The following is a 17,076-nucleotide window of genomic DNA, read 5'->3' as shown; positions in this document are numbered from 1 at the left end:
GTATAGATATTTTAGGTAAATATTTAGAAAATACACCATTCTAGAAGTACTGTAAAACCTAACACAAATATTCAAAATAAGCAACAAATAAAAATAAGCAACAACAGTTTTGTCTCAGAAAGCTTACCCCTAACCATCAAACTAAAGAAAATAACCCTCTCTGGATCAGTTAACCACCTCTATGCAACTATTTCTAAAAAGACTATGAGAAGTAGGTGTGAGATTAGCTTTTACAACAGATCTTGGAATTCCCATTTTAAGGAATTTTTATTTTAAATACAAGCATATAAACAGGCTAAACTTGTAAGACTAACGCACTACACCGACAACACCCATTTTTGAAGTAAAACTCAATTTCCTGTAATTTCATTTGGAAATGAAAAATGCGACTTAGATTTCATTCTTTGCACCTTTTGAAGTCCAACCCCCATTCCCCAGTCCTTAGCCTATAAATTAACACGCCAACAAATTTATCGTGATGTGCTTAAATTACGCCTGTCAATTACTTTCTAGCATGTGAGTCAAATCAGCAACACTTCCAACTTTCCAAGAACTAGAAATTTTAAAGTTACAGACTAAAGAATAAGTAAACTTTAACCTTAAGATTCCCATACCTGTGCAAGATAACTCTAGAATTTAGTTCAAAATAATAGAGTATAAAAAACCCAAACCAACCAAAAATAGTTTACATGAATTGCAACAAAATCCTTCCACTCCAGTCCTTTTAGCATCCAGTAAGAGCACTGTCAGTTTCTTCTTCACTGCAGAGACCAAATAAAATCCTCTGCTCAGTTCCATTACTGTACTATCATCTTTGTTGCCCTTTTGGAAGTTCTTGAAGGAGCAAAATCCACTTCATATTTTACATATAATTTGCATGGCCTGAACCTCCATATGGTTCAGATCAAAAAAGCTCCATTAAGGTGTAGTAGGAGGGGAGAGACTTGAAACTTTGGCATTTAAGATTGCCAAAGGCGGCAATCAAATATATCAAAACAAAACACATATGACAATTCATCTCTAGATGCAACAGAAAATTCCTTAAATGTAATTGGCTGAAAATTTCAGGTTTGTGAAATTAAATGAAGAATCTTTAGCTAATTAATTGCAGAGGGGCAAATGTACATAAAAGCTTGCCTCCTTTTCCCTGCTATACCAGTTGCTGTAGCAAATGACATTAACAGCCTATATAAAGAGTTTATTCGTCTTAGAAAAAAAACCCAAGCAATATAATTACATTTTAACTTTCTACCTTATGCTTTTGTAAACATCAATATATATATTACATAATTTAGTTTTAATGTTGTCTATTTTCTCTATGTATAATGCACAGAGGTAACAAATCTCAAAACTTAGGTGGCAATAGAGAAAAAAGGAAAAAAGTTTATCTGAAGATACAGAAGAACAAGGGCATTCCCTTTTTCAAAACAAATGAGCTCTTTAAAGAAGGAATAAAACCTACAGAATGGATTCAAGTGAACTTGTGATAAGTTAACAGTTCTAAGCACAGGGGAAGAAAACCTTTGTCTACAATCACATATTCCCATTTTCATCTTGAAGGCCAAAAATAGCACGTGCCGTACAAGTGCATGTCAATTTAAGTGAATTCTGTTCCCTCTCTACTCTCTAGTTACATAAGCATCTGATAAGCATCACTTTGTGAGAGCTGTGCCTACAAGTTCCCCTCCTCCATACCTTACAACTCATGCTGTAGGTCAATAAACCAAGTAATTAGAAATGTACCTTGTTCTATACAGGTCTGGGCAAGAGTAAATAGCTCAGGTGATCTCTCCTCTAACAACTGCTGGTGAATATTCACACATCTTAGAGTCCACCAAGATAATGTCTGAAAGAAAATAGGGATATTTCAAGTTAATAACAAGTATAGATCCTTTCTAAAACAGGAAAAAATGTAAGGGGCCTTAAAACACAGATTTTGTAAACTATTTGATTCCGATTTCTAAAAAAAAATACAACCCCATCCAAAATAGCTGTTCTAAAGAGTGAGCACTAACCTAGCTTAAAGATGAACATAGTTGAGCAGCTCTACAGTGCTCTAAGTCTGATGGGCTTTTTCTGTTAATGTCTCTAGCTGCTCTTTGAATCCTGCAAGTCTTTAGGACAACACTATGGTAAGAAACTCTGTGAACAGAAACTAAGCTAAATACTTGTGTGTGCTTATTTTGGAGCAGCCACTTACTACTTTGATTTCATATCTCCTAATTCCTATAACAGAAAGGGAGAGAAAGAAAAAAAAAGGCAGCAGAAAACCCCCTGCTTCTTACTTATCTTCTTTCGCATCACATTCATGATTTTAGTAGACAGCCACAATCTCACTCCTCACTATTCAGTATTTCTGGTCATCAAATTATGTCTTTCTATGCAATTTTTCCTGTTCTGTTTAATCTTATCTTATTTCTTCGGGTGGGGGTAGAAAGGTGACTGAGAAAGGTAGAAAAGGACCAGAACTGCTCATGAGAGCACCTTACAATTATGACTGAAAGTATTAATGTTTGTATGTGGAATTTCTGAAGGGCTAATACCTTACTGAACTAATTAATCATTCTATAGCAGAGCTGAATCACAGCTCAGGAAATACCCGATTTTAGAAAGCTGGGTACACAAAACAAGTTTCCCAGCATATCTTATCCCTCTCTAGCTGCACCAGGTGGAAATGCATGGCAATGCTAACTGATAATATAATATTATATTTTCAAAATTATACTGCAGATTATAATCTGTGAACATATGGCACAACTCTACACAGGCTGTAATGATTTCTAGTTATTCTGCTGCTGTTAGCATGCTGATGATTTTCTATGAAACAGATGTTTAAATGCTTCTGAGAGGTACCCATCTTCTGAACATTTTATACAGGTATGCTTATATCAGACCAACCTAAGGGCTGTACAGTATTCAAGCATAAACATCTAAACCAATCACATGTAGTTGACTGTGATGTCCCTAGAAAGGAACCATCAAAAAGAATAATAGCATCTATTTCAAAAAGCAATGAAAGATTACTTTTGATATCAAGTTGAACAGAGTAAAAGCACACAAACAGATTTTTAGAAAAGGTCAAATCCCAATATTTCATCACTTATTAGAAACCTAAAGCAATTTAAGTAAGTTTCAAATTACTTCAGATTTATACAATCAAGTACTCATTTTCCCACACAACTGAGTATCCAACTTAATGACACAGCTTCCTGAGGCCTGATGCTTCCCACTCAGAAATGTTAGAATCAGAGAGAACATATTTATATAGTTTCAGGTAAGCCAGTTGAGCTTTCTACAATATTTTATTGGCAATATTAGATTTTTGGGAGCCAAGTTAAGAATTTTTGGATGATTTTTAAGCATTTGATCTTCCATGTACAATAGCATTTTTTAATAAAGCAGGGCTTTATGAATCCTTTAGATAATACCTTTTGAATTATTTTATCCTGTTTAAAATTTATTTGCACTGAACTTAAAGAAGCAGAAGTATTAAAAGACTTCTCTTGAATCAAGCTGAGACGAGAAAGAATGACAAGCTTTAATTGCTACACTGACCTGTTGATGAAAGTAGTTTTTATCAGTTGTTGCCTTTGAACTCCTATCCAAACTTGACGTAGCCACAAGTAGTTGAACCTCCACTGGGCAGAAGGCAGCCCCCCATTATGTCAGTCTGAAGGGAGGCAGCAAGGGAATTCTTTATACCAGGTACATTTTCTGCCTCCCTGACTGACCCAATTGCTGAAATTCAACAGCACTCATCTGTGAATAACAGGGAAAATGATGGAAGAGCTTGGCTTCCAGAAACGCAGTACAGCCAATATCTCCCACATAGTTTAATTCATCACTTATACAAAGACCCAGCTGGGAATGGATGTTGTCAGCCAAGCATAAAGAGGAACCATGTGGCATTTTGATCTCCAGCCAAATTCTGTTCGAATGGAATGCAATAAAGAGAAGTTGCTGCTGTGAAAAGTCCCCCAGTTCCAGAGAGTCCTGCTACCAACCAGCCTGATGCTAAACTACAAAGGAGGTAGAGACAAAAACGCTCTCAAGAAGAGGTTCATCATATCTTCTTATTTTTAATGTACAAGCATAACAGAGAATTAAGGTAGCCTCCACATGGATGCTTGCAGAAGAAGTAGAAGACAATGACAAACGAAAGAGAGGACTTCCTTAACATCTAGAACTCATGGCTCAGAATTCATACAGTAATGGTTAACAGTATCTCAAAGCCTCTTAAAAAGGACATAATATATGTATGCTGCATTATAGGGTATTCCTCCCCTCCCCTCCCCCTCCGCCCCCCAAATATTGTCACAAAATATGAGTCTTTTAAAAAAGTTGCTTCCTATTAATTTTTTTATTTTTTCCAGGTAATGAAGGCATCTTTCTTCTCTTTTGGGGAAGAAGTGAGAAAAGACCTTATGCTTAAGAAAAAGATACTTATGTTTAATTGTAATCACTTTGTCTGAACTGTTTCTTAGCGGGGAAAAAACTCAGAGCTACAGAAAAAGAAATGGAAGTTACACTGATTCAATGAGGTATGTAGAAAAGAATGAAAGAACCAATTAACGAGTAGCTGGCAGTCATAATCATTAGTCACATGTTTCTTACCTGAAGAGATGCAAGTTTGTGTCTTGAATTCACAAGGATTATCCTGGCTATAAGCAGCAAAATAGGATGAGAAGTCAAAGTATAGACTGATTCACCATCTAGAACCAGTGTCTTCAGAACAGCTGCATGCAGCATTTTTGGCTGAAAGAAGAATGAAAGAAATGACAAGTTTCAGGAAACATAACTAAGTTTATAAACAAATAATGTAATATAGAACTAGGAAAAATAACTATTCATGTATTTAAGGAAAGAGTCTGCTCAAAACATTAAAACAAAGTAAATCACAGTCTCGTAGAGTCTCAACCTTTTATCAAAGTCATGGTGAATTCTGCCTTGTTTCTTGCTGTCCTGATACACCACATCAACATGATCTGAAAGGCTCTGATTTCCTCACACCTGAAATGCATACGTCCAGTCAACACTATCCCCAAACACATTCCAGTAATATAATCCTTCCCATGATCTAAGGAGAAGAGCTTCTGGTAAATCTATGCCATTCAAATTTTAATCACACAAATAAAATAACTTGTTAATTAAATTAATCCTACAGCACTCAAATACACTAAATATTCCTCCAGCGATGTCAATATATGCTATCTTCTTCTGTCCCCAGAGGGAGTTTCCTGTCAGAATGGCATCAGGGTAGCAATATTAGAGCTATTCTTCCTTTTGTCAAATAAATAAAAACCTCTCCCTGCTTTGGATGCTTTTTGTATGATGTTGTCTACAGTAATTCTTTTACTTAATGGGCTTGAGGTAGCTCTCCAGGGAATCTGTCTCTCAATGGTGACTGTCAGATGACAGTCACCTATTCTTCTCTCCCTTTTAGTGCAATGAAAGCATTCAGGCACTTTATCTTCAGGCTCAGGGAGATGTCAGTTCATCAGTTTATTCCTGGTTCTCATATGGCAGGTTTCCTTTGCAAACTAAAAAAAGCAGGGCTTTTGTTTTCATTTGGTGTGAAAGGGGCAAGGAAAGGGAATGGAAGGGAAAGAGAAGACAAAAAGGTTAAATGACAGCTTTCATTGAAGTCACTTGCCTGAGAGATTCTTATTCAGGCTACACAATCAGGATAGAGGTTATCTGAATCACATTTCAGGTTTTTAAACTAAATGAATAATGTAATTCCTAAGTTATTTGAAAGTCTTTTCAATGCCTTTACCAACAGGTTACATTGAAGACAAAATGTGTTAAGTCACATTACTCCCCTAGTTCACTTTATAATAACAAAGTAATCTTCAGTCCTTTTATTCATGATTTGCTTAGGTTTGTTGGTTATTTATTTTGCATTAACACCAAAAATACTTTTACTCTGTAGACAATAACTTCGAACTTTATTGACTCCAAGTGGAATTATTGCACGACATCACTGCAGTCATTTCAATCTCACCATGGAAAAAAAAGCTTACAATAGTCTGACAAAGCACTTGAGAATAAAGGAAGGAAACTGCCAAGTGGAAGTATACTAGATCTCTTCCACCTCTAGTGATTCAGAAAGCAACAGCCTTATCAACACCTCTATTCTGATTTTGAGAGGGAAAGTCACCATTCAGTACTGTTAAAGATTAATTTTTAAAACCTACACACACATGTAACAGGATACAATATAATTTTAAGTCTAACAAACTTTTTTCTTGTCTGCTCCTTTTTGATTCTTTCTACAAAGTAGACTGCACTTAAAATACTCAGTTGGAAAGCAAAAAAAGCTATAAGCTTTCTCAGAGAATAACTTTCTAAAACAGCCATGCTATGCTATAGTAGCCTACACTTGCTTAAGCGCTGTAGCAACCACTTAATCTCAAATTCACATTTCAAGTCAGAGGAAGACTAGAGAGGTCAGTCTGGCTAATGCAACATTACAAAGAAAGTAACGAGGGAGGGAGAAAGGAGAGATGATGACATTTCACAGCCTTCACAATAAGCCAACAAGCCTCAGAGCCAAAGAACTGCTATCTTCTATTTTAACAAATCCATGTTCCTCTCCATGAAGCAAATCTCATACAAGAAAGCAGACTCCTTTTATTTTAGCTGAGAAAACCTAAACCAGTATTCATTCTTCTAGCTTCTGCTCTAAGACTGCATCAGTTCAGAATTCTAACAACAGAATTTACTGCCCAAAGGTAGTCTTTAAGATGAGAGAACAGCTAGATATAAAAGGTAGACATTTAAGCTTATACAGCTTCAAGGGCCGAAAAAGAAGGAATCAAGTCCACAAAAATCCCTAAAACAATGGCTAAGAGTAAAAAGAGTTTATCTTCTTGTACTTAAACACTTAAATATTCAAAGCGCCAAATCTCATACAGCTCAAAAATTTCACAAATCTCAAAATAAGCACAACCCAAGAACTGCTAACACAACGTTCCTGACCTAGTAAACCTAGGTTAGATTGTTCAGTCTTTCCATTATTCACCAGACTTGCCAACAAAATGTGTAATTATTTTATTTGGGAATAATTTTCTTAGCACACAGAAATATTTACTAGATAATTACTTTGAACATATGCTGAGAAATCTCTGAGGTAATCATCCAGTTACTGTTGGACCTGCAGGTGGTTCCAGTCAACCACCTCTGGACTAAATAAGACACATGAAGCTCAATTCACTCTAAACACATCTCTGAAACGCAGCCGGTTATGTACTAACATCCAAACAGTAACTTAATGGCTACTGTTAAGTAACAACTACTAAAGCCCTAAATCAACAGCAAGCTGGACATTCCTCTTGGCTATTTCAGTTTTCACAGTATTTCAAAAGTATTTCCCAGCACAACTGTTACCACTTGAGTAATCATGATAATTGGAAGAAAGCTTCTGCCATTCACATTCAATAGCTCTGAGAACAGAGAGTATGAGAACTTTAGTTTAGGGGCTTCATCATGTTTTCTTTCTAATGATAGTGACTACAGGCCAAGTGAGCATTTGGTATGCTTTTACTTATGCATATGGAACTGCCATGAACTGGCCCTTCCTAATATTTCATCAGCTCTTTCTCAGTCTTGGGGATCCTATCCCTAAATCTAAAAAGGTAAGTGCAGACATACAGAAAAGTAGAAAAAGCCAGACTAAAGCCTTGGGAAAACTTAATTAAAAAGTGGAAGTGGGGGGTAAAGAAACAAACTATCAAATAAGGAATTTGTATGTGGCTACTATGCCTTATGTACTGGGCTTCTTGGATTTAAAACAGTACAAAAACTACTACACAATTCATCATTTGGTTAAACTAAGGTGATTTATCTTCCACAACAATGGAGGCTGTACCAAGGTTACCAGCCAAAGATCTGGTACTTTGGAACAGAATTCACTCCTTACTGTAAACTTTAGCCAGGAGTAAAAATGGTTTTGTTTGTAACTGGTTTTCTCTCTAACTTTCTACAAAGGTGGTAAGACTACAGTGGAGGCTGTCTCTAGTTTCATGATCCAAACCAGCAACAGGTAACCCATTCAGAGCTGAGTGGCAGACTGAAGTTCATAACTGTGAGCTAGTGTAAGCAAGTCTTCCCTGAGAGTGCTATATGTAGAAGTACGTAGTTATGAACGCTCTTGCTCATATTCCCTATGAGCATGACTTTGCTCCATTTTTAAGGGAATATCTTCCAAGTGGCTGCACTAAGAATCTCCCTTCTTTTCTATATTCATAGCAAGGGAATGTAGGGCAAGACTGTAGGCTACTTTAGCATATTATCCCTGCTTACAAGACAGAGTCTCCACATTCAGCCTTTATCATCCATTCTTACTTCCCCACAAGAGGAAAAAATTTGCAAAATCTTTAAAGCCTGTATTTGGCTAGCCACTGGCATTCAAGCAGCGTACTACTCAGCCTAAAATTCACCTAAAATTCAACTCTTTCTTTTTTCTGGCTAGTATATGTTAATGGAAGCCAAGCATCTGGGTCTGGAAAAAAGAATCCCCAACAGATTGAATTAACAAAGCTCAGGAATCATACTGGATTTGAGACAGTGGTACTATATAGTACATTGGTGTTTTTCATATGAATTATGAACATGGATATTAATATCAATAGAAGCGTGTTAATATTTCTGTCTCTTCCAGCAAAAGAATCAAATAATCCATAAAAGAAGCAGTAAAACAAGTATTGAAAAAGAACTATTAAAATGCATTACAAAAATCATTTGGAATCAACCTGGAAGTTACAAAAAGGCCAGCAGGAACTGCTGATGTATGTTTTTGGAGGATACCTACCAGTTATTAACATGTATTGTCAATTCACATATTGGCATCTTCTTCCAGATGGAGCTTCTCACTGTTACTAAATATTTGCTACTTGTGAATACAAAATCAGACAATAACAATTCAAGCACCTTGTCCTCACAACCTTCTTACAGTCATCACTGGTCTTCATTAGTCCTGCTACAGTTCTGTCCATGTCATCTACTGAAAATAGTGAACTTAATTATGCAAGTGAATACACAGAAACTCTGAAACTTAAGGCAGAATGAAAACGCTCTAAATTCAACAGTTCTGTACCTTTTTTTCTCTTACAGGCAAAGAGAGAGCAACAGTTCTTTAACACACAAAGAGCCCATTACTATATTCCACTTATTGTAAGCACTTAGCTCATTAAAAATGTTTTAGTCTAATCCCAGCAAGTTTAAACTCAGAACTGCTAATCCATTTTAACTGAAATTCAGTTCTTTTTAACTTCCTTTAAAACAATCCACTTATTAAAAAAACTCAAGGTAGCATCAGTCAGACTATTAACTGGTGCAGTAAAGTCTCAAAGTTATTCTAGAAAACTGAAAGACACCTAATAACTAAAACACTAGCTGGTTTTCTGTTTAGAAATTACTGAACTGCTTTATGCATGGACTCAAAAGAGAAAAGCACAAGCCAGTTCTGCAGGACATAAGAAGAAATCTTAAAAGAGTACATGAACTTAACTGTAATTTACAGAGAAGGCTGGAATCAATTTGGGGGATGGGAAATAACACATACATACTCATGAATATTGTTCATGGAAGACATCCAAGAGGCCCCTACCAGCAACTCATCTAAAAGAGGCTATTGTATTTGTTCTTTACTGAAATTAATTATAGTCTCATGCAGTCTTAATGCACTCATAGGAAATTGATGATGCATTCGGAAGTTATCTGGGAGCAGAAATGAAACTACGTCACTGACCCAGAGGTGAAACTTTCAAAGGATAGAAATGGCAGCAGTTATATAGGCTGAAGACATAAATTTAAGACTAATCCAATAAAGTGTTCTGAAAATAATAACAATAGTTTTGAAATTATTCCTGAAATAAATGAGACCTTTTAAGGCTGAATGTTAGTGACATTACTTAGATCAAGCTAAAAGAAACATAAATACATAATTTTTTAACCTTGACATGGGAAAAGATAATTTTAGTCTGAAAATCTGAAAAATGGGAGGTCTATTTAAAAAGGGTCTGTATTAGTCTTGATGACAGAATATGGAAGATTACTACAGATGGAGAAAGTCAGTGCTATATTTTTAACCCACTTTTTCTGAATGTGCAGGAGAGGAAAGCTGGATTAATGCAAGCTTAAAACTGCCAGTTTATCAAAACGTTCATTTTTACAGAGTGTTGATATACTAAGAATCCTTGAAAAGAAAAGGAAGTACACAAAGCTAATTCAAAACATACAAAAGCTTTTGAATTAAGACATTTAATAAAGAAAAGGCCACAATGTTCTGTTTTAGCACATAAACATTTAGTGCTTTTGGGAAAAAAAAAACATCAAACCACTACCCTTTCAGAAGATGATAATATAGCTGGCAGTAATATAAATAAAGGTAAACTTCTGCCTGAATGCAAAAATAGCTACACCTTGCAGCAATATCGAAGTCTGATGCAGTACTCGTTAGAAATCAAGTATGCTCAAGTCTGTTTTCCTTTATAATCTCTTGCCTATTTAGTTTCTGGAATACCACCTCTATGTAAGCAAACATCTTTCAATACATTACATTCACTGCCACAGCAGAAACATATCAGAAGCTAAACAAGAGACATGTATTCCCTTATTCAACAGGCAATTAGTATCTCATTCTTCCACTAAGACAATAAATGGGATGATCAATAGAAATGATGAACATTGTGTTTTACAGGTCTGAACTCTGTCAGTGACAGCAGTTCTGACTACCATCTTGGGCTGCAGCCTCTGTGTTAGACTACACCCTGCGCATATACACTACCTTAGAATATTAAAGAGTTCTTCAATATACAGAACCCACAGATTATAAGAATATTTTGATATTGTAATCTTAAAGATTATAAACATATTATATGGAGAATGGAAGAAATGAGTTTGTATTTCTTTTTTTTTTAGTATTATATATAAAGGCTAGTTGAACTAATTTCCCCCTCAGAAATAGCATAATTTAAAATTCCTTCTCTTTTGACACCCCAGGTTTAGGACACTTTGTTTCCACTGTTAATTATTTAGTCATCAGAAAATGAGATCTGAATTTCTAGTATCAAAAATTTTGCAAAAAATAAGCCTATATACACACCATGTCAGACCTAAAAGATAAACCAAACTGATAAACATGTATTTAAAAAAAAGGGGGAGAGATACTGTATCTGAATTAGTTATTTAGAGATACAACCTTGCAAACAAACCTAGGGCAGGACTTCATGAATTAAGAGAATTCTTGCAAAAACATGCCAGGATAATGCAACACAGATTCAATTGTTTTATGTGAAGCTTTTCATATACCCAGGCTTCCCCTCATTCCACTGTTCACAGCATTTACACTGCTCATGGTCCGTACTTTATTCACAGTAAAACTCTAAATTCAAACTCATGTGCAGATTTAGCATTAGTAGACATCAGTGGACACGCTGCAGTATCAGTATTTTACCATAGCTTTAATTCCAAGAGAACAATTAATGCTCAAGAAGCTGTACTAAACCACAGGTGCAGGACAGTCACCAGGCTCACTAAAAAAAGTTATGATGTTGATTAGTTATTTACATAAAAAGATGCCAAAGTAGATAAAACTGACAGTCCTCAGTTTCATCTCCTAAATTCCTCTCCTCTTCCAAAAGCTCTATTTGAGTTAAGTGCTTTTGTACTAAAACTACTACAATTCACTTGGCATCATCCCTGAGCCTAACAGGATACTAAGCTTCCAAATCTACTGTTCTTTTAGTATTTGCCAGATATTCTGCTACTTGCAGGTTATGTAACTTCTACCTTACCCTAAGGAGTGAAAATGCCTAAGCTGTTTACAAATATTTTTCTTTGATCCAGCTAAGAATGCATCCCAAAATAAACAAAAAGTTTATTGACTGCAAACGCCCTTTGAGTAAATACTCCCATATAATAAACATATTGTTCTCATCCAAAACCAACATCTCCAGCAGGAAGAGTAACTACTTTTAGGACACTGCTTATGAAACTGATATAGCTGAAGATTCTTGCAATAGCACCCAGCAGGATCAATGATTAAGTCAATTCATTCTAGCTATGTGCTCACAGATGTGCCTTCTCTGACACATCTATGTGTTATGGTTATTTGTGAAAACCAGTGACAATAAAAGGACAGCTTATTAAAATCCAAGTATACCTCACAGAATTTCTGTAACAATGCAGGTGGCAAAAAGTCCTGAAGCTTTAACTGAACAGGAGGCCCAGTCCAATTGCTTTGAACGAAGAGCTGCAAACTGCCCACACCAAGGAGAAATATCACCCTCTGCCTGCAATATAGGTAAGAAAAGCAATTAGCAACATATTACATTTTTAATTAAGGCTACAAGATCTGATTAATTCTTGTACTAATTCAAAACCCTCAACCTTAAAAATTATAATAATAAAAAAATCACTCTCTTGTTAGGAGAATGCAATGTATGTGGTATACAAGAAGGCACAGGGGGAACTAAAAAGCTTGGAAATGCGTTTGTTTATAATGGTTGCAATTAAAGACACACATTTTGGAAGCAGTTAGTTCATATGTTTTGAAATTTAAGGCTGTACCTAACTATCAGACATCAGAAGGAGATTAGCATAGGATGAAAATATTTGCCTATTGCACAGTTGTTATATTTTCTTATGATACATCTAATCCTCAGCATTTTCAAACAAGGTATTGCATTAGTATATGTTACAAACCAGCATGCTTATTTTTGACATAGCTGTTTATTTTCACTCCCTCTGATAATAAAACAATTAAATGAACATCAATAAATACCAAAACTATCACCTCCAAGTTGGTTCAAATATTTTGGCAGCAAACGTCATCTCATTCAATCATGCTTTGATAGAATTATAAGACTGTTTCATTCCTGAAACTAAGTATGGTCAAATTTTCCTTATTTACAGGGTTAAGCTCATCTAACATCATTATGATATTATATCTTTATCTATGTGGTCTGTAGAAGGGACAGCAAAATCCCTCAGAATTTAATGGTTGATTTAACAGATGTAGACTTTTAGATTTACACAAATTTCTAGTTTGTTTTATGATTCCTTAATGACTTAGAACCTTATTCTGTTATGATTAGTCATGTATCAACAAGGGCCCTGTCACATCTGTAACGTATCTCCTACCTACTAAAAGTTAACATTTGTTATGTTTATGATTTACAAATTGGTATGTTAAGGAGCATTAGTGAATTGCAAAAACCTAGGGTTTTAGGTTTGGAAGTTTTTTTTCCCCTGCAAAACAGGGACTTAAAGGTACAAGAATCTTCCAAATTGAAACAAAAGGATAAAGTCTTATACAGTCCCAAAAACCCCAAAGTCAAATAGAAAAGCCACACACAATCAAGTGGCTGGTGGGCAAGTATGTGACAAAAGATGCAGAACAATGAGAAAGCAGGGGTGGGGAATGCTTGACTAGGAAGAAAAAGTAAATGAACTAAGCCTTCAGGAGAGTTAGAGGACAAGGACTAGGATAAAGAGTTCTTGTCAAATGAAAAAAGATAACATTTACTAGCTGTCATTATTCAGCCAGTAACTATCCACCAGCAAATATTATGTAAATACATACCTAAGTTTACCATTAAACTTCAAAATAACCCAAGAACACAAAGCATTAAAAATTACTGTACACTAAATTATTACCATTACACACACAGACATACACTTTCCAATTATTCTTCCAGGAGAAATTATGCTTCAAAGCTTCCGAGAGGAAAGATAGTTCAGGCCTGGTATTAGAATAGGCCTGTAATCAGAAATGTACTGAAGTTGCTGTGCTGAAGATAACAAGAAAGGTAGCCTTGAGCTATTCTTGAATCCTGAGACCAAGTAATTATGGTTGTGCCAACAGGCCGTGGCTGTAACAAGATACAGCTGCTGGGAAAGCAGGTGCAGGGCCAAGAAAGATAGGGACCGGTATGGGAAAACAGGGAGTAACAAACTACAAGGCTGAAGCACAGCAACACAATTAGCTACATGGACAGAATGCTTATTTTAGTCATGATAATTAGGGGTGTGAGAACCACGTGCATTTAGAGACTACTAACCAATTATATTTCTGCTTTACGAATATGCATGTGTATTGGTTCTATATAAGTAGTGTTAGAAACTAATAAAGTTGAGCAAGATGCATAACTCATATTGAGCGACTTCTTGACTCCGGTGAACCCTTCTTCCAACAAGATAGCACAGAGAATAATCAACCATCTCTTTCAGAGTAATTTTCATTATTTTATCATTTACACTATTATTTCTACTAATAATATATTTATTTTAACATTACTGACATCTATCTATCTGGCAGGCAAAACTCCTTAAAGTCTTGACATGGTTATATCCATGCAGAAGGCCTCTGCAACAACTGATAACCAATTCCATTACTTTGGCTGGGATTCTATCTTTCCACTGGCTCATCTGTCATCACCAATTGTTTTCCCCCATTTTCAGATCCATGACCAACTTCCAGTCTCCTTATCACTCATTCTGTATCAGAAAGTCAATTCCAAGCTCTAATCCCTGCAAATGCTAGCCTCCCTTGCCTATCCCTCCCCCTTTTTTCCCCAGAAAAAAATTCCTTGTGTCTCCCTGACTGCCCTTCACACTTATACGCAGAACTGTAAATGCTCACCTCCCAAATGCTGCCTGAAAAATGCTCCTGTGCTGCCTGAAACGTAGAGACTGCTGCTAGTGTCCCATGTCCTATGGTGACCTAGTTTAATTTATTTCTTATATCTCCTTAGACATATGGCTGTATTATCCATCTTGTTCTTCCTTTCTTTGTGTGAATGGGGGTTTTGCTGCCCTTTTTTTTTTTTTAAACACTGTTTACACCAAGTCCAATAGGATTGTGATCCATGATGTAAAATCAGATGCTTATATACGCTCTACTGTAATATCATACTGCTATACCTAATCTTACTCGAAAATAAAGAATAATAGCGCATCTGTATTTGAAAAAATAATGGATTTGCATGTAATGCTAGAATTTTCAAACAAAACATAAGAGTGAGAAAATAATAGCCAGGCTAAGCTTAAGATGTGGTTAGGTTACAGGTTCTTTGGTCTCTTCTTTTTAATGAAGCCAGAAGAGAATTCAAGCAAAATCGGACATTGCATAGTTTTGTTGGTCCCCCCCCCCCCCCCCCCCAATTCATATACATCAAACTGCAGAAACAGCAAGAACTTACTCATTTTTTATTTTCAATAATGTAGCATACCACTTAACCAACCAACGCCCCAAGAGAAATACCATTCAGTGTTCAGGCTGAGAAATCTTAACAAGCTTTATTGTATGGATTTGTTTTGGAAAGGTTGGTATTCATTTATACGTTGAATAAGGTGAAGGTAGGAAATAATTGGTCAATAAAAACAAGTGTTAGTACTCGTTTCCTTGTTCCTTTAAGTTTCAGAATCAAACCTAGTAAGAGACCTTCAAGCTATTTTGAAACAAACTCTCTGAAAATATCGTGTCTTTTTGTTGTGTCCTGCACACTATTTCCTTTCAGTCTTTAGAATCAAACTGTATGTCAGCCAGTGAATGCACCCCCTTCGCATGGAGCTCAGGAAAACATGAAAAGGCATTCCACCTCTACATAGGTAACACGTATACTATTGCTTCATCCTCTACAATTTGCTGATGTAAAATACAGCTACGAAGCCATGTTTTTGTAGATGATAACCGTTAACCATTGAAGTGAGTAGCGACAGCAGGAAAAAAAAGTAATAAAAATAAATCTCCGGTTCACTAAGTTTATTGTAAGGAATGCTTTAAGATTTCATTTTTAAGCCATAAAGGTTAAAAGTGCCATAGTGAAAAACATGTCTGGGGCAGGGGAAGGAGGGAAGCAGTTAAAATGATAGAAAAAGTTGCAGCAAATTTTAAAATACTGTTAAATAATTTCCTTACAGAACCATGGATTTGAAAGTGGGGAAAATTACAGGCTATGTCCAAAGAAATTGCAACCTAGATCCAAATTTTGAGCTGTTTTGCCCTCAAGCTGCTCAGTTTCAGCTTCAGAAAAAGAACTCCTTAGGAGTTCTTTTAACACTATTATGAAACTACACTTTGTACTATGTTTATATTGTGCTAAAAGAATAAGATTAACATTATCCAACTGTATTCAACTCCCATTGATTTCTTTAATGTCCAGAATTACAACTTGCAGTTCAGGGAAAAAAAGCATGTATTTGAACTTATCCCATCTACTCAGTCACAAAAAAACCAGTCTCTCTCTCTGAAGTTTTCTGATCTAGAACTTAAGAGGTCTGCCACACTTCCTGTGACTCAGCTGTAAAGTACATTTTACTCACAGAAAAAACAGACAAAACCATTTTCACCATAGGCAATGGAAGGTCAGAGAGCAAATACTGGATTAATTCCTTCCATAAGGAAGTGACAGGGCATAGTTATTTTTCCTACCTGCAGGCCCTATGTAACACATTTTAACCTAGAAAGACATTAGATACAAACACACATGGTACAGATTTAAGTGCTATAAGCAGTGCCTACATAAAATTGGAAATTATCTGCCTTTCAGTAGAAGTTTTTCTATCAAGACAAAGTCACAACTTCCTCCAGTGCTAATGTAATTCAAAGCTTGTACTGTTACTAATCGAGCTTGAAAAAGTCACTTGACTCTACAAACAACAACATGTTTCTGGCAGACACTGATATATTTTGAAGACTACGTGGATTCATTTTGAATAAAACTTCAGGCTGCCATTTCAGGCAGAAATTCTGTCTGCTTCTGAAAGTCTAAATACTGCAGACCTCTCTCCATATCTTCTGACAAGGGGGCTTCTAATGCTGCCTTGCGGTGCAGGGGCAACAAGAAAAAACTCAAAGACCAAAGAGCTGGAGCATGAGCACCTGAGGAAAAAATTCCTTTGCTGTCAGCAGTAGGACAGCAGCAGTAGAGTCCTGTAAATGCCATATACGCCAATAAAAGCTCACAGGGGGAGCAGGAGAAGACATCACCATGACAGGATATATAGGAACTATTACTGAGTGCATGATATAGATTATGATTATCTTCAAGAAGCTGAATGGTTCATGAA

At 36.0% G+C, this 17,076-nt stretch overlaps 1 protein-coding gene across 1 annotated transcript in view; it reads right to left on the bottom strand.

The window, feature by feature from the left end:
• The window catches only part of TTC27 (tetratricopeptide repeat domain 27), a 126,668-nt gene that overhangs the window by 105,172 nt on the left and 4,420 nt on the right, over positions 1–17,076 (bottom strand). The window contains exons 3-5 of the mRNA XM_055816414.1: positions 12,167–12,296; positions 4,615–4,755; positions 1,744–1,846 (exon numbers count right to left, since the gene is read on the bottom strand). Coding sequence (XP_055672389.1) covers positions 1,744–1,846; positions 4,615–4,755; positions 12,167–12,296 — 374 coding nt within the window. The remainder of the gene's footprint in view (positions 1–1,743; positions 1,847–4,614; positions 4,756–12,166; positions 12,297–17,076) is intronic.

Source organism: Falco peregrinus, chromosome 11 (genome assembly GCF_023634155.1).
Source record: "Falco peregrinus isolate bFalPer1 chromosome 11, bFalPer1.pri, whole genome shotgun sequence".
Classification (NCBI taxonomy): Eukaryota; Metazoa; Chordata; class Aves; order Falconiformes; family Falconidae; genus Falco; species Falco peregrinus.
This window is presented reverse-complemented; position numbering and strand designations above follow the sequence as displayed.